The sequence below is a fragment of the Sorex araneus genome, chromosome 4 (genome assembly GCF_027595985.1).
Source record: "Sorex araneus isolate mSorAra2 chromosome 4, mSorAra2.pri, whole genome shotgun sequence".
Taxonomy (NCBI): Eukaryota; Metazoa; Chordata; class Mammalia; order Eulipotyphla; family Soricidae; genus Sorex; species Sorex araneus.
The window spans coordinates 212,053,214-212,071,951 of record NC_073305.1 but is presented as its reverse complement, the minus strand read 5'-3'; the positions used below and the strand labels follow the sequence as shown (position 1 = coordinate 212,071,951).

The 18,738-nt window shown below is 42.6% G+C and overlaps 1 protein-coding gene across 5 annotated transcripts in view; it reads right to left on the bottom strand.

Annotated features, from left to right (window-relative positions):
• Positions 1–6,276: 6,276 nt before the first annotated feature.
• RBBP6 (RB binding protein 6, ubiquitin ligase) overlaps positions 6,277–18,738 on the bottom strand; it is a 37,711-nt gene continuing 25,249 nt past the window's right edge. For 2 of the 5 annotated variants that reach the window (XM_055137184.1, XM_055137186.1), the window contains 8 exons: positions 17,366–17,462; positions 17,182–17,260; positions 17,027–17,081; positions 14,169–14,237; positions 12,210–12,572; positions 11,819–11,920; positions 9,208–10,971; positions 6,277–8,272 (listed from right to left, as the gene is read on the bottom strand). In XM_055137184.1, the coding sequence (XP_054993159.1) occupies positions 6,694–8,272; positions 9,208–10,971; positions 11,819–11,920; positions 12,210–12,572; positions 14,169–14,237; positions 17,027–17,081; positions 17,182–17,260; positions 17,366–17,462 (4,108 nt within the window). In that variant the 3' untranslated portion in view covers positions 6,277–6,693. Of the gene's footprint in view, positions 8,273–9,207; positions 10,972–11,818; positions 11,921–12,205; positions 12,573–14,168; positions 14,238–17,026; positions 17,082–17,181; positions 17,261–17,365; positions 17,463–18,738 lie in introns of those variants that run through there. The other 3 variants (XM_055137185.1, XM_055137187.1, XM_055137188.1) reach the window with 2 other exon arrangements.

The window sequence follows — 18,738 nt, the reverse complement described above, 5'->3', positions numbered from 1 at the left end:
TTTTTTTTTTTGCTTTTTGGGTCACACCCGGCGATGCACAGGGGTTACTCCTGGCTCTGCACTCAGGAATTACTCCTGGCGGTGCTCGGGGGACCCTATGGGATGCTGGGATTTGAACCCGGGTTGGCCGCATGCAAGGCAAACGCCCTACCCGATGTGCTATCGCTCCAGCCCCTGCACTTATTTTTTGTTTGCTTGTTTCATTTTGGTCCACCCCCAGCAGTGTGGCTGAAATCTATTGCCTTCTGAAGATTGGAATTAGAGGTTTGGGGAAGGAAACGAATAGTGTTTTAAGTCTTGCAGAAGTGCATGACTCTCTGTGCTAGGGAGTCGCTCCTGGTGGTCCCTGGAGGGACCTTGTGGTGCTGGGGATCAAACAAGGGTCGGCCACAACGAAAGACAAGTGTCTTAACCCCTGTTTGATCTCTCTGGCCCCAGAAAGGTATGACTTTCTATTTTTAAGTTGCTGAGCTTTTAAATCATAGATGATCTTGTTTGTAATAAAAACAAGGGAGCTTGGAGCGTTGCTCTGTAACCGAATCTTTGCTTCACCTGTGGGGCCCTGGGTCAATCCCCAGCATGGCCAAATTTTTTTTTTTAACTTGAAATTCCGTCAGAGAGAGAGAGAGAGAGAGATAAAGGTAGAGATGCTTGTTCACCATGCGTTTAACCTGGGGAATCACCTAGCACCCCAAGCACCACCATGAGTAACCCTAAGCAACCGCGAGCGAGCACAGGTCAGGGAGTAAACCCCGAGCACGGCTGGCTATGGCCCTAAAATCTCCTCTCCCCCAAGGGATGAAAAAAAGAGGCTGAAAATGAAGTCTGTGTATTAGGTTCTGGGAAAACAGTGGGAAAATGCAATTCTGGCTGAACTCCTTGGCAGGAGACGGGAGACGGAATGGGGCTGGGTTTGGAGGTAGCAGTTAACTTCCAGGGCCTGAAAGCCGGTCATTTTTATTTACTTTTCTAATGTTAATTGGCCATTTGCATTGCTGTGGGATAGTTGAGTTCCTAATTTACAAAAATTGTAGAGGGGAGGAAAATAAAGCGATGCTTTCAAGAGCTAAATGCAGCTTCTGCTGCCCTCTACTGGTGTAATTCAGCACTGGGAAATTCTCAGCTGGGAAAAATTCCTTTGTGACTATTGTCAATTTATAAAAATGCAAGTTCTCTATGGTGGAGAAAAGGAGAGATGAAGTTATGGCTAGGCAGTAACAGATAGCACGTGTTGGGGAGGAACGTCGTAAGACGCAGGACAACTGAGACTTAACACACTGAGATTAGAAGAGAAAAATCAGGGGAGGAACTGATTGACAGGGCAGCCGGAGCTAACCAGGACTGGGCAGATCTAAGTGTCATGAGGCTGGTAGAGGCCTGGGCTTCCAGATGACTGGTCAGTTCAAAGGATGCAGGCCCAGGTTGGAGAGATAATACAGGGTGTTTAGCACCCCCCCCTTTTTTGGACCACACCCAGCTGTGGTGGGCTCGGGGACTTTGTAGGGTGCCAGAAATGGAGCTCTAGCCGGGTGTGTGCCCTACTTGCTGTACATCATCACTCCAGCCCAAGGCAGATGTTTTACAATACCCCACGCCCACCCTTCTCTATGCCCCTGAGAGTTTATACTTTGCATTCACAAGAAAACTTTTTCACTCGGTGATGCACAGGGGTTACTCCTGGCTCTGCACTCAGGAATCACTCCTGGCGGTGCTCAGGGGACCCTGTGGGATGCTGGGAATCGAACCTGGGTCGGCCTCGTGCAAGGCAAACGCCCTACCCACTGTGCTATCGCTCCAACCCCCACAAGAAACCTTTGAATTCTATCCACCCTGTTGTTCATAGGTATGTGAATTGTGCATTACATACAGTAGCCCCATTTGTCATTTGTTTGCTTATTAATAATGATTAATAGTTATTAATGATTATTTATCATCTATCAATTATCAAAGATTGCAGTGAGTTCCTTAATTCCATTCTCTCCTTCCAAGGTCACTCTCAATTGTTCAAATTAAAAATGTTTTTCATGGGGGAGAATGGGCACTGGTGGAGGGATGTAAACCAAATGCAAACATGAAAGTTCATAAATTTGTAAACAAAATAAAATTAAAATTAAAATAAATGTTTTTCAGGGGCTGGAGCGATAGCACAGCGGGTAGGGCATTTGCCTTGCCCACAGCCAACCCGGGTTTGATTCCCAGCATCCCATATGGTCCCCTGAGCACCGCCAGGAGTAACTCCTGAGTGCAGAGCCAGGAGTGACTCCTGTGCATTGCCGGGTGTGACCCAAAAAGAAAAAAAAAATGTTTTTCAAAGTGATAACATCAAAAGGACTTGAGAGTATTCTACGCAGGCAGGAGCCCTGGTTCGGCTTGATCCCTGGCATTGCATTGTCCCTGAGCACCTGAGTGAGCACTTTGGGGGCAACCTCTGAGCACATGGTCATTAGCAGCCAGAGGACCACTGAGTGTGGCCCCAGAAACAAGTATTATATATAAAAAGAAAAAGCAGGGGCCAGAGAGCACAAGAAGTAAGGCGCTTGCCTTGCACATGCCTGACCTGAGTTCAGTCCCCTGGATCCCAGATTGTCCCTGAGTACTGCCGGGAGTGGCCCCCAAACCGAACCAAGCCAAATAACAAAGCGGGCTGGGAGGGGGAGAGAAAGAAAGAAAAAAAGAAAACTGCAGGTACACTAGCATTAGGTATTGGTGAGACTTTTACTGACACTGTGCTCTGCAGTAAGGAAAGTACGTGGCTTGCAAACGTGAGTCCTCAACTAAATCTCTAGCACCATACATAAAAATAAAATTTTAGTGTTGACTTTTGTTGGGGAGGGCTGAAATGCATGCTTTGCCTGCTGGAGCCCCAAGGCTGATCCTCAGCACCCCACGGACCCTAAGCACCACACAGAATAAATAACCCTGAACATTTCTGAGCAGCCCAGCTCCCGCACACGAGACCCACAGAAACTAGCGGAGACCCAACAAGTGTGTCACCCGGTATCATTCTAATCAATGACAGCACTATTCATTAAATACAAAAGGAGCTTAGGGGCTGGAGTGATAGCACAGCGGGTAGGGCATTTGCCTTGCACGCGGCCGACCAGGGTTCGATTCCCAGCATCCCATATGGGCCCGAGCACCGCCACGAGTGGTTCCTGAGTGTAAAGCCAGGAGTAACCCCTGTGCATCGCCAGGTGTGACCCCCCCCCAAAAAAAGAGCATAATCCAGAATGAGGGCATTTGCACAATTGGGGATTTGACACTGACACACTTAACATTCTGAAGGGGGTTTAGCTGCCTTCATTTGGCATGCTATTTTTATGTCAACTTGTTAAGGTTTTGGAATATCCTTGGCACACAAACTATCTTCCAAACCCAAAGCAGCTCAAATATGATTTTCTTTTTTTTTTCCCCACCTCCCCCTCAAATATGATTTTCTGCGCCTGGAGATGTACAGTTTAGCAGGTAGGGTGCTTACCTTGCACGCAGCCAACCCAGGTTCTATCTCAGTACTACACAGGATCCAGAGTCGGGCCAGAAATGGTCCCTGGGCAGAGCCAGGTCTAAGCCCTAAGCACAGCCAGGCGTGGCCCCAAAATCGTACAAAAATGTCGACCTATTGCTGGTTTTGCAAAACAGCTTAAAACGTTTATAAAATACAAGGGGATCTGCATGTTTTACCTCTGGAATGTAAAACATCTCATTTTTGAGTTGAGTCCAGGGAAAGACATTGAGTCCATAAAAAAAACTATTAGGAGTGGACTAGAGAGATAGTACAGAAGGTAGGGTGCTCGTTTTGCTAACTACTGATCCAGGTTTGACCCCTGGCACCTCCATTTGGTCAGCTGGTAGGTACTTGCTTTGCACAAGGCTGACCTGGGTTCAATCCCTGGCATCCCATATGGTCCCCCTGAGCATTGCAGGGTGTAGCCCAACCATGTCCCCCTCCCCCAAACTATCTATTTGGAGTTTTACTAAAGCATACTTGTGGTACTATGTCTTTCCAAGTGTTTATGGGGGTGGTTACCCACATTATCACTGTCACCCCATTGCTCATGGATTTGCTCAAGCGGGCACCCGTAACGTCTCCATTGTGAGACTTGTTGTTACTGTTTTTGGCATAACGAATACGCCACGGGGAGCTTGCCAGGCTCTGCCGTGCGGGTGAGATACTCTTGGCAGCTTGCTGGGCTCTCCGAGAGGGATGGAGGAATTGAACCCAGGTCGGCTGCGTGCAAGGCAAAGGCCCTACCCGCTGTGCTCTCACTCCAGCCCGGTTACACACATTGAGGGGAAAAAACGAAAGGCAAGGCAGTTCCCAGAGTTAGAAACAGAAAGACACCCAGATGAAGAAAACTCCAGCTCAACAAAATAGGCAAAGAGAAAGAACGGCCTTTTTGGGATCAGGGTAAACAGGTGGCTCCTGTATTTTGTCCAAATCCTTTAGTGTGGAAGAGTTAGAGGCTGGAGTACTTTAAGTTGTACAGAACCTTAGGCAGTATTATTCCCTGCTCAAAATTAGACCTTTTTTTTTTGCTTTTTGGGTCACACCTGGCAATGCACAGGTGTCATTCCTGGCTTTACATTCAGGAATTAATCCTGGCGATGCTCAGGGGACCATATGGGATGGTGGGACTCAAACCCGGATCGGCTGCGTGCAAGACAAATGCCCTCCCCACTGTGCTATCGCTCCAGCCCCTTAAGGACCAATAATAATGCCTGGCATTTTTTCAGGCCTTCAGTTGTATTCAGCGCTCAGCACCACCATCAACATTTGCAGGTCATTTAGGGACAGAAGATGAGTAAGGTCTGGGGGTATAGATATGGAAATCCAAGGATAGAGCAGTTAGAAATCACCAGGGGCATGAGTTAAATCTCTGCTCTTGCTCTACTAAAACAGGCAAATAGGAAACACCTGAAAACCAGGTTGCAGCTGGAATACAAGGGTTAGGGCTTCACAGTGTTCACAGGTGATCCAATCCAGAAAATTCTCACTGAAGTAGACTGTGGTCGGGCTGGGGGTGATATACAGGTAATAAAACGGAAAAATTAGAATTCTCCATGAATGAGGGAAGATATTTGGACTGGTTTAAGTGCAGCCTAGTTGGCACATATTAAAATGCAGGCCACATATGTGATGGGTGGGAGGGTGCTGATGGGTAGAACAGACTTCCCGGCCCTACAGGTAAGACATGCCTGGGAATAAGCAGGTGATCTGGAGAAATCTCAGCAAGCAAAAGCAGGGCCCTTTAGAAGGAAAGTTGGTTTCAATTAAAGGCAACATTTCCCAAATTCAGTAGTAAATGAAATTTCATGTTTAATAGTTTCCATGTGAATTATATATTTTTTTCTTTAAATCACTTAATACTTTAAAATATTAAATTTTGCAGTAAAAACATTCACCCGGGCTGGGGACCTATCTCAAAGGGCTAGAGAACATGCTTTCCATGTGAGAGCCCAGGGTTTGATCCCCGGCAGCTCCGTGTGGCATCCCATCCTCCCCTCCCCCAAGTCCCCAAAAAACAAACAACATCCATTCAGAGTATGTTTGTACATCCCCTAAAATCAAGTACAATAGATACAGGTACAATGAACATGGCAGATTCTGAAAATACCAGATCGAGGCAAGGAGGTTGGCAGAACGGAGGATGCTGATACAAATCTTTTTCTCTTTTATGACCGAAGCCCAGCATCCCCTACCAAAGAACCAACCAAAATACCCGTGTCTTTTCCTTGTTCTGGCCATTTTCTTCTTCATCCGTATTTGTGCTGACATGCTCCCATTCATTCTTACCTAGACTCCCCAAATCCTTTCAATAGTTTCATAAACTCCCTGAACCACAGCAGCACGCACTGTTTTGGTCCGACCATAGTTCTGCAGCCCGAATGCTTCTCCCAGCCGCGCACAGAGTGAGCAGGCCAAGAGGCGCAGGGGTTCTTTAGCTGGTACTTCAAGAAATTAAAACGCTCATTTATCAGTTTCAAGAACAGTACACGGCCACAAATAAATCACAATTCCCCATCTCCAAAATTCTAGTCCAAACCTCTAATTACTTCATTTCAGACTTTTCTAGATGCATTCAACCGGATCTCCAATTAACCCTGGTTTTGAGTTTCTGGCTGCCTGCCTCTTCTGATGAAGTCTATCTTTCACATTTATTTAAAAAATTTGCATATCAAGTTCAGCTTAAAGGCTCCAAGACTATTTTAAGTGGAATGGAAAAGGGGGAAAAAACAGGACACTACTTTCTTCAAATAATGTAACTATTCAACAGCTGAAAAGTTTACTGAAAACTTTTATTATAATCAAAAAGTGACATAACAGGGTTGTAATGAATTCAGCAAATCATTCTGCTGATATTTTAGAACTGATATCAGCGTTTGCCAGGCAATTAAAAAAATTCAAATGTGAAAATTTCACAGTACAGTAAACTCCACCCCAACTAATTAATGGTGGTTAAAAATAATAGGCCCTAGCAAAACCTCTCATGTTACATGGTCACAACTCACAATTCTGTACAAAAGTCCGTGTTATAAAGCTCTGATGTAAAAATCAAATAATCAAGCAGCAATATTTTAAGTGCAGCACAGGGTCTTTCATATCATTATTTACAAAGCTTGAAATCTCTTTACATTATAACAAAATTTAATACAGATGACTTAGTAATTAAGTCGATTTTAAAATCTGTCCTTTCACACAGTGACAGATTTCACTTTTTGGTCATCTTTCTCCTTCTCCTTTTCTTTATCTTTGTTTTTCTTTGACTTCTTCTTCTTGTGTTTATGTTTTTGGCCTTTTTCCAATTCGACTTCGGTGCCTGCGTGCTTCTTATGCTTCTTGTGTTTTTTATGTTTCTTGTGCTTTTTCTTCTCCTTCTTTTTCTTCTTCTTCTTGCTGTCCTGGCTCTCTGCGGAGCTGGCACTGCTGCTGTGACTTCGGGTCTGGCTTCCTGAAGGGCTGTGACTTCTGCTTGGGCTAACGCTGGGACTGCTCTGGCTCTGGCTCCTGGGGACGCCTGTCTGGCTGACTGCTGCGGGGTCGACAATCTCTTTTGCTTTCTCCACCACTTTCTCTTTCTGTTCCTTAGGATTTTTCCCGGGAGTTTCTTCCTCTTTGATGGATACATTGCTTTCGCTGTCACTTTCGTTATAGTCTGGTTCAAAGGCAGCCTCATCAGTTTCTCTAGTTAAGTCTGAGGAAAGTCTTGAGGAGTGACTTAACTGGGGTTTAGGCTTGATGGCATTCTTGTCGGCTGAAACAGGAGGAACTTGCTCAGCTTTTTCAATCTGTGGGTCTGGTGGGTTAAGTATATAAAGTAATTTATTGCCACTTGCCTCCTTATTGTTCCTTGCTTCCAATGCATGTTTCTCCCGATCCTTCATCAGATTTTTGTCTACAGATTTTGTCTCTTCACTAGTGTGTTTAGTATCGTAAGTGGCTTTGTTGTGATCGTGAGGTTTTTTGTCTTTTGAGGGACTAGCACTTTTTTTAGAATCCCCGGTTCCTTTTTTAGGCAAGTCTCTCTCCTCCCTCGGCTTAGTTTTCTGTCCAGATAAAGAATCTTTGCTCCGGGAAGGGGAGTCTTTTCTTCTGGTTAATTCATTCCTTTCATCTCTACGTTTGGAACTACTTGAATAATCCCTGTTGTCATAGTCTGGTTTTTTGTCTCTACTGGGAGTGAAGTCTTTATTTGAGGACCCTCGAAGGGATTCATGTTTATCTGAAGTTCTGGTCTCTTTGGATGATTGAGACAGGTTTTTAAAATTTCCCTGTTCGTTCACACGGTCCATATTATTATCTTTCTCTGGCTGAGCACTGTTCTTCCTCTTTTCAGGGTTTTCCTTTTCCAACACTGAATGATCTCGATCTTTGGTTTTTCCTTTATCACTAGATGCGAGACTTTTGGAACTTTTGACCTCATGTGGTGTGACCTCATGGCTGGTTTCCTTGGTGAGTTTCTGAATTTTCTCCAATGACTCACTTTCCTTTTCAGGATACTTGACTACATTGGATGCTTTAGTGCTGACATTTTTTATAACACTGGTGGGCTTCCCTACATTTGAGACAGGCTGTGTGGATTTAACATCTTCTTCTTCAGATTCAAAATCATCTTTATCCCATTTGGATTGAGGAACCTGAATCATAATAATAACATCTTCAGCAGGAGCTGTATTGTCATTATTATATTCCTCCATAGTTTTAATGACAGTTCGTTTTGTATCTGTTTTTTCTTCAGACTTCCGTACAGGACTGCCTCCAGTTGAGCTCGTACTAGAAAAAAAAAATTTTTTTTTAAATAAATATTGAGCACCGATCAATATATATTTTTTTTTTGCTTTTTTTGGGTCATACCTGGCAACGCACAGGGGTTACTCCTGGCTTTACACTCAGGAATTACTCCTGGTGGTGCTCAGGGGACCATATGGGTTGCTGGGAATCGAACCCGGGTCGGCTGCGTGCAAAGCAAATGCCCTACCTGCTGTGCTATCACTCCAGCCCCCAATCAATACAAATTTAAATATGACAAATACCTTTTAGGTTTCAAAGTCAATTCTTTAACAACTATACTATAACTGAGCCACACTCCACCCCTCCCCTATTAGTATATTCCTTTTATAAGTTTTAGGTTTCTGGACCATGCCTAGTAGTGCTCAAGGGTCAGCCTTTTTGTTGTTGTTGTTGTTGAGGGGGGAGGGGGTGTCCTTACCCAGTGGTACTTGGGGCTTACTCCTAGCTCTGTAATCAGAAATTAATCACTCTAGTAGTGCTCTGTGCATTGGGACCATATGTAGTGCCCGTGACCCGAACTGTGACAGGCTGCATACGGGGGGGAAGTGCCTTATTCCTTATACTATCCCTTTGATCCCGCTTTTTTCCTTTTGGGGCCTTACCCAGAAGTGCTCAGGGGATCACGAGGTACCAGGGATCAAAGCTATGTGTCCCATGTGTCTCTAAGCTACCTCTCTAGCAATTATTAATAGTCCTAATTAACATATTCCACCTCAACAAAATGAGTAAGCACAAGTGAAATTATTTGGCTCCCTGGTGGTGGTCAGGAATCACTCCTGGTGGGCTCAAGGGATCATATATGGTTCCAGGGATCGAACCCATGTCTGCAAAAGTGCAAGGCAAATGCCCTATCTGGTGTACTACCACTCTAGCCCCAAGCATGGAAAGTAAGATTTAGTCCCACCCACACGAGATACCTGGTATAATCCACGAGAGTAGAGCTGGATCCTTCACTTCCAGTTACTTTTCGTCTGACCTTCCCTTTGACTTTTTCTTGTTTAACTTTGCTAGATGTTGATTCCAATTTTTCAGAGGGTTCTTTCGTATTAGGTATATTTTCAGTACTTCCAATTTTTTTACCAGTTTCTCTGTTAAGTTTGATTTTTTTGGCCGGGGCAGTTGATGATGACATTTTGTCTTTTTCAGGAGTCCTATCCATCTTTTCAACATCAGGTTCCATTTTGCGCTTGGGGGATGGCTTAGCTATTTCAGTTGCTTCAAGTTTAGAGATTTTCATTGATGATGATGACTCAAAATCTTTATCTACACTCTTTTCTTCAGTTTTTCTTTTTCTCTTTTCTCCTTTGCTATCTAGTGATTTACTTTTCTCACTGGGCTTCTTGGTCTTTTCTTCTTTACTACTAGTTAACTTTTCTGATTTAACATCTTTGGAGTAGTCCTTCTTCACTTTTTCCTCTTTCACTGGTTTTGTCTCTTGATGTTCTTTTGTTGACTTAGAGTGAGCTTTTCTGGGGGTACCAAGCATCTTTTCATCTTTCTGAGATGAGGAGGATGACTTAGTACTATCAGTCTTTGGAGTCTCTTCTTTTGCTTTTTTTAATGGAGGTTCAGACCGAGGAGATTTTTCACGCTCACCATCTAGTTTTTCTTGAGGTCCTTTTGCAGGTTTTACAACATTTTCTTTTTTGGATACAGTAGATGCATCTGTTTTGCGTTTGGTCTTGTCACCTTTTGCTTTCGGCCTATCCTTCTCTCTCTTGTCTTTTTCAGAAACTGATTTAAAAGTGACAGACTCTGCATCCATTGGTTCATCTCTAACAGGAGTGGCATCATCTCTACTGGGGGGCACAAACAGTGAGTCTGTTTTATTCTCCTCACCACTTGTAGGTTCTCTTGACTTCCTAGAGGTTTCTAGTAACTCTGGATTTAGAAAGCTTTCACTTTCTTCACCCTTTCTTCTTTTTCTGTGTTTCTTATGTTTATTTCCTTTACCATCTCCCGCAGCGCTTTCACTTTCCTTCTCTTTTGACTTTGTATTATCCTTCTGATTATGACTGTCTCTTGCTGAAAGTTTTTCTGGGTAGCTGCCACCAATGTTTCGACTTCTATGACTCTGCCCACCTGAATAATCTTCTCGACGACCTCTTGTAAAGGGAGAATTCCTTATACTTAGTGGTAAAAATCTTTCCGGAGAAAAGTTCTCTCTATTTGCGGATGGTCTAGGCTGTGCTCCTGCAGCATAACCTTTGTAATATTTTTCATACCATTCTCTGTATTTTCTTTCCCATTCTCGGTAACGCTCTTTTTCAAATGGGTCTCTCATGTCAACACTCCTCCCATAATAAGCTTTCATGTCATAAGGTGGTGGGACTTCTCTGTATCTATTAAAATATTCACGTTCTGTTTCACCCTGAGGCACATTACGCTTACTGGGAGACTGCGCCCTAAAAGCTTGAGGAGATCTTGATCGTGAATGGTATCGTCTATAGGGGGGTGACCTTGACCTAGACCGATGGTATCCATGAGATCTAGAGCGTGAACGGTAATTCCGACTTTTGCCTCGGCCTCTTCTGGGGTATGGTGGCGATCGTGAATAGGAACGAGAGTGTGAGCGGCTAAATGATCGAGAATAGGAGCGTGAACGAGTTGAGCCAGATCTTGATTTTGAGTAAGTATATGAACTTCTTGAATATGATGAACCACTATAGGGACTTTTAGACCTAAAAACAAAAACAAAACAGTAGATGATAGTTGAGAAATATATACAATAAAACACAGATTCTTAAATACTAGCACATTCTTCTCACTGTTCCATCTACTTTAATAATCAAGTTTCATCAGAGATGATTAAAGAGGCACAATGACCTCTACTGGGATGGAATAAAGTACACAAAGATCAGAGCAATCACTTGCTACAAAATAAAAGTGAAGTCTTATCAGAGTGAAGTGCATTAATGTACTGTGAGTTATATGAGCTAACAACTTTAAACAAAGTGCCAATTTAAATTTTACTTCCTATCTGATTAAAGAAATTATTTTGTTCTACATTGGCAAAAAGGCTAGCTTTCAAATGAACCACATTTCAAGCATAAGCTTAAAAAAATTAGTCTTTTAACTTCCAGGGAGTTCAAAATTCTTTTCTTAAAAAATAATAAAAAAAAAAAAATCAATGAAGCAATTTGTATTTTACTACTACTTCATTATTACACAGGTTAATGTTCCAGCAAAGAGCTGTAGCCTTAGGTAAAAGGGTCCTTGGAAATATCCTTTGGCTATTTCCCTATTTCTTTCCTTCCATAAACATTTCCCAATTATTTCACATTATAAATAACTTCAAGGGACAAGGGCAATTTAATCCCCATAAATTGCTAGTTCTACACAATAGACTTTACACTGAGACATTATTTCAATGAACAGGTATTGGGAAATAAGCTACATCTCCATTTCTATAAACCTAGACCGAATCAGAAAAATTCCGAAGTGCAATGTTATTTATATCCATAGCTAATCCCTGGATATTCAAAGTCCCGTTTGCAATTCTGTTGTGAAGGCTTGCAAAACACTAACCTGGAAAATGAGCGCCTACGCTCCTTTTGAATCTTTTTGTATTCCATCAATTCCTTAGCAAAATCATTTGTAAACTCATCTAGCTTGGACTTTTTCTTTTCCCTAGTAAAATAAAGTTAAAGAGTGAAAGTTAACAAAAACCATTTAAGAAAACTAACAAGACAAATGTAATTAGATCATGAATGAAATGAATGAAATTGCCATTAGTTTTCCACTTTAAAACTATAAATAACTAGGAATCCCTGAGGAAGTTGCTTATATGACTTTGGTTTAATTTTAGGTGACTTTTCTTGTACTAACTGGAAACATTGGCAAATGTTTCCAAATATAACCTATTTAATGTTACATCAGAAAATGAAAGTGTATACTAATTTCAAATTAAAAGACTTACTCTTCTTTGAGTCTCCGTTGCTCTCTATAGAACTCTTCCCTGGACAACGGTGGTGCTTGTGTTGTTGGGATGGTGTTTGAATGAGCTGTCTGCACTCCTGATGACACCCAAGGTGTTGATAAGTTGGCAGGAGCTGGAGGAAACCCTGGAGGAGGGACACTATACCCAGCAGGCGGAGGCTGGCCAGGAGGAAACTGAGGAGAAAACTGTGGTGGAGGAACACCTGGAGGGAGAGGAAGTGTATGGGGAGGAGGTGGATACAAAGGAGGTGGTGGGACAGGTACAAAAACTGGAGTTGCTGGCAGTGATGGACCTTGAGTTCTCTGTGATCTTTCGCTGTGATGTCGTCCACGATTTATGCTTCTGGAGAAATAAATTTCAAGATATTATTCCTTTAAACTGTAATAATCTAAGATAAGCTGGTTTTTTCTACCCATGTTTTTAAATTTACAAGCAATGAAATAGGCACAGAGACTCATGCTGGGGATCAAACCCAAGTCTCACACATGCGAGACAACTGCCCTACTGGGAGCTACACAAGAACTACATTTTCTTTTTCTGTTCTGGGTCAGACCCAGTGGTCCTCTGGGGATTATGCAGTGCCCAGGATTGAACCTGGGACACCCACAATGCAAAGCATGTGCTCCAGCCTATGAACCATCCTCCCTGGCCATAGATACTAACTTTTAAGACCAGTTAGGGATTGAGACAATACAAGTTTACAGCATGTTCTCTATACAGAGATGCTAATTTAAAAATTCTCTTTAAAAATAAACTTTTTAATCACTCACAATCACCACCAATTAACTTCTGAATTCCTCCCCACCCTCCCTCCCACCCCAGGTAGTGGTGGTGGGAGAGGACTGGGACACACCTATACTCTCAGGTCTTACTTCTAGCTCTGTGCTGAGGGATCACTTCTGGCAGGACTTAGACCCTGACAGAATCTGGTTTTATCAGATTGGAGCATACAAGGCAAGCACCTTATTCACTGTACTCACTGGCGAGCAATTAACTTTGTTTTAGTTGTTTTGGACCACACCTGGCAGTGCTAAGGGCTCCGTGTTCAGGGATCACTCCTGGCAGGACCATACATAGTGCTGGGGATCAAAACTGGGTCAGATGTACGTAAGGCAAGCGCTCTACCTATTATACTATTGCTCTGGCCCCCAGCAATGAACTTATTTTGAGGAATGGCATAAAATTTCTGCAACAGGTTTTGCAGGTCGGTTCTTTGCAGACCAGAGGTCAAAATCCACTGATCCAGACAAAATCTTATTGCTCACTCTTTAGTTTAGCATTGCTTTGTCTGACCAGGGCAAGAGTATCTAACAATTATCCATGTCACTTCTTTTGGGAAAAATAGGGTGGAAGAAAATTGGCACAACTGAGTTTAGAAAAAATACACTTGCAATTCGTGACACCTGGAAGCTAGCTGTTGGCTTTCATCTTCAATGTAGTCTACAACTTAGTGTGGGGACCTGGGTGACTGTGGACTGTGAAGATAAGCCAGCAGGGGTGCTGTGTACTGACAGGGATCAAACAGTCCTTGGGAAGGAATATTAAAGATGCAATATTAAAGACCATCATTTAAAATACTAGTAACATCAATTCTAGGTCTCTTTCCCTGCACTCCACTTGTTTTCTGAGCCACACCAGGCTGGCTGTGCTCAGGGCTTACTCCTGGCTCAGCACTCAAGGATCACTCCTGCCTGATGGGCCTGGGAATGGCAGGGGATCAAACCAGTGATTGGTCGTTTTCTAGGCAAGAGCCCTGTCCAATGTACTTCTGACCCCTATTCTAGAACTCTTAAGGGCAACTACTGAGGACAACTACAAGCAGGATAAAAACAAACCAAAAGATCTCTTCACTCCCACCAGTGCTATGCTATAATATCTTTGTGTCGTATTTTTCAGCATCAGCAAATCAACATTTTCCAAGATTTTTAGTAATCCTACCTGTAGCAGCTCCTCTCTCCTCTTCTGATTTGCTGTGGCGGAGAAACCAGATAGCCAAGCTTGTTGGAACTGCATTGGCAGAGGGTGAGGGGAGAAGTTTAGTATCATAACCATTTAGTGTATCACTAATTTTTAGTAAAATAAATAAAATCACTTTTCCCTATCAAAACATTTTTCTATCCCTTATTATTTTTGGATTGATTTTAAACTTGCTCCAGATACAGGAGACACGAACAGTCATTACACACTTATTTAATTTTTAGGACAATAGCGACAGTACAAGGGGTAGGCGCTTTGCCTTGCAGACAGCCAACCTGGATTCAATCCCTGGCACCTCTTATGGTTCCCTAAATTCACCACGAGAGATCCGTAAGTGCAGAACTGGGAGTAAGCCTTGGGCATTGCTGGGGATGGACCCCGCCCCCTCACTCCCCAAAACCCAAAAATTAACTTTAAGAATTTTATAGGTTGGGGCCGGAGCGATAGCACAGCGGGTAGGGCGTTTGCCTTGCACGCGGCCGACCCGGGTTCAATCCCCGGCATCCCATATGGTCCCCTGAGCACTGCCAGGAGTAATTCCTGAGTGCAGAACCAGGAGTAACCCCTGAGCATTGCTGGGTGTGACCCAAAAAGCAAAAAAAAAAAAAAAAAAAAAGAATTTTATAGGTTAACATTAAAAAATGTTAAATTATATACATTCTTCGTCCCTCTCAGAAAGCCCGGCAAGCTACCAAGAGTATCCTACATGTACAGCAGAGCCTGGCAAGCTCCCCATGGTGTATTCGATATGCCAAAAACTGTTAACAATAACAGGTCTCATTCCCCTGACCCCGAAAGAGCATCTAATACGGCACCGTGGGGAAGGACAAGTAAGGAGAGGTTGCTAAAACCTCAGGGCTGGGACAAATAGAGACGTTACTGGGGCCTGCTCGAGCAAACTGATAAATAACGGGATGACATTGATACAGTAAACATTAAAAAAACAATTTTGGTGTTTGGGGCCACACCTGACAGTGCTCAGGACTTATTCCTGGCTCTGTACTCAGGGATTACTCCTGGTGGGATTGTGGGATCATATGCAGTGATTAAGTACTCCAAATGGAATACTTAATATATTTTCTGTTCTTTGAGCCAACACAGTCATGCTCAGGGATTGGCCACTTGCAGGGACTTACTTTCTATACTACCTTTTGTGGTCCTACATTTTTATCAACATTCTTTAAGTTACTGTGACCTCATTAAAAAGGAACAGATTTTCTCTTTTATTTATTTGCTGGTGACTTAGTAGACATTAAGGTGGAGTTCTATTCTCACTCTACAGCCGAGAGACAGCAACTGGGAAGGAAGACCACATCCAGCTATGTCTTTAAATACCATGGTCTTCTGCTAGTTTTGCATTTAATATCTTTCCTAAGAGGACATGTTTTAGAATAATGTTTATAGATATAATACAAATAAAACATAATATAGAAATAATAGAAATTCTTTGTATATCAGAAAAAAAACAGTATTCTATGGATTTTAATATGCAATAAAAATGAATTAACAAACTATTCAGTAAAAAAATTTTGTGTTTAGGGGCCGGAGCGATAGCACAGCGGGTAGGGCGTTTGCCTTGCACGCGGCTGACCTGGGTTGATCCCCCATATCTCATATGGTCCCCCAAGCACATCCAGGAGTAATTCCTGAGTGCAGAGCCAGGAGTAACCCCTGAGCATCGCTGGATGTGACCCAAAAAGGAAAAAAAAAAATTGTGCTTGGCTGACTTTACTTTTTTTGGTTCTATTTTTGGTGTGTTTGCGTGTGGTGTTTGTGATACACCCAGCAGTGCTCAGGGACCATGTGGAGTGCCAGAAATCGAACTTGGGGTTGACCACATGCAAGACAAGTGCCCTACCCTATCTAGGATTGCCCCAGTCCCTCAGTTTGTATTAAAAAAAAAAATGCAAAACCTTTTTTTCAGGTGTTTGGATCCCACTGGTAATGCTCAGGCAGGGGGTCCAGTGAGAGTAGGAACTGAACAGATCGGGGTTATGCAAGCCAAGTGTCTTAACCTTTGAAACATCTTTCCAGCAAATAAACAGCTTTTGCTTTAGTTTTGGGTGCCCAGGTTCTCCACTCCTGGCAGGGACTGGAGATGCCAGGGATTGGCTACATACAACTCGGGTTGGCTACATATAAGGAAAGCACCCTACCTACTGTACTATTGCTTTGGCCCTTCGAGGGACTTTTAAGAGATGCTGGGGATGAGCTCAGGGTTTTACAATACAAGGCATATTCTGTCACTTGAGCGACACCCCCCAGATTCAAATAAAACTGAATGTTCAAATGAGTGACAAAAAATAGTTTAATCTGATAGTGATTTTATATTTTAACTGAGTCTTCAAATAATCATTTTGTTTGTGGGCCATCCCCAGTGGTTCTTGGGGGCCACTCTTGGCTTGATCCTCAGAGGACCATACAATGTTGGGAATCAAACTCAACCTTCCTGTATGCAAAGCATGTTGGTTGTTTGAGCTATCTCCTAGATCTACCAAAACTTTTGTTTTGTTTTGTTTTTGGGTCACACCTGGCGATGCACAGGGGTTAATCCTGCCTCATGCACTCAGGAATTACTCCTGGCCATGCTCAGGGGACCACATGGAATGCTGGGAATTGAACCCGGGTTCAATGCCCTACCCGCTATGCTATTGCTCCAGAGGGGTTGCCTGTTTATTATTTGAGAGGTTACCTGTTTAAGATATGAAGGTGCAATACTCTCTGGGTTAGAATATTGCTCTTTTTTACAACAAAAAACATTCAGCAGCAAACTGCCAGAAGTCTAAGACCAACTGCCTGAAGATGAAATATATACTTACTGTTCCCAGCCTGGCCGGCCACCACCCGGACGAGCAGTATTTATTCTTACTGGACCTTGAAGACAGAAATAAACAAAAATAGTAAATACAAAACTATATAGTTAAGTAAAAACAATTTTCAAGGAATAAAGTTCAACGAAAATGAATTTACTCACCAGTTGTGGGGATCAACTGTCCATGTAGTAATGACTGTCCCAATAAAGATGGGGCTCCAAGTACAGGCACCTGGTAACCCTTTAGGAAAAAAATGAAGAAAGTTACAATAAAAGTTAAAAATTTTGAAAAGCAAAAAAATCCTCCTGCAGAAAAATCCTCAAATTAAAAACCAGCAAAACTTACCTTCTCTTCCATGAGAGCAGTAATTGCAATTGAAGACGCTCCTTTTGAGTGCTCTGATGCAAGGGCTGCCGCCGGCAGTAATTTACTATCAGAATCCCTACGAAGTACAATTCATAGCACATTTAAAAGTGACCAGAAACAAGGGGTTAAGAGCAAAAATCATCTATCAATAAGTTTACTCTATGTGTTTCTGATTAAAAAATATATATATATATATTTTGCTTTTGCTTTTTTAAGTTACATCTGGCGATGCTCAGGGATTACTGCTGGCTCTGCGCTCAGGAATTATTCCTGGTGTGTTGCTCGAGGGACCATATGGGGTGCCGGGGCTCGAACCTGGGTAGGCTGCATGCAAAGCAAACGCTCTACCTTCTGTGCTATTGTTCTGGTCCTGAGGATGAGGATTAACTTTTCTAAGAGTTCTTCCTATTTAAATTAATAGTGCAAGAGGAAGCATTAAGTTCTGTCTAACAGAAAGTTGTTTGGGGGTAGCAACAATAAATATTGGGGAGGGGGGGAATCCTAATGTGGGATAAAAAAACTCAGGATCATCACTGTTCTAACTGTATGATTAAATCAGTCTTTGTCCGGTGTAAAGTCTCGGGGCTTCATTTCTACTACCAAATAAAAGCCTAGTAAATTAGATGGGTGAAGTTTAGAAGTTAAAGAAAATAAAATAAACAGGGGCAAGAGAGTACAGTGGACAGGGTGCTTGCCTTGCACATGGCTGACCAATTTCCACATAGGGTACCCTGAGTACCACCAGGAGTAGATTCCTGAGCACAAAGCGAGGATTAATCCTGGAGTACTACTAGGTGTGACTCCAAAACCAAAAACTAAATTAAAGCTCCCACACTCCCGAAGACTATTTTTTCCTTCCCTGTAGAGGTTTTGTTTCACTACATTTATTATTATTTTTTAAACTGTAATACAAAAGTTGTGCGGACCCATGACAGATATAATTACTACACCTAGCTCTGGTCCCCAGTACTGCATATGGTATGCAGAGTACTGCCAGAAGCAATTCCTGAGCATAGCTGGCTGTGGCCAAAACCAAGGTAATACTTGGTCACTGTGCTGGCTTAATGTCACGGTCTCAAGATGTCATAGGGATTGAACTCAGGTCCTTGCACCACATGCAGTGATTCATGTGCGACCCATTTCTGTAGCTCCTCTAGATATTTTTATAATTTGTCGCCTATTTTTAAAGTTTTGCTTAAATCTACTCATTATAAACATCTTAATGTATGACTGTCTTATTAACTGTATTTTGAGTCATTATGATACACAATTTAACATGTAATAGAAATTTGGTAACCATTTCTATAGTTTTTGTACTTGTGATGTTTAAAATCACTTGCCAACTGAATCTA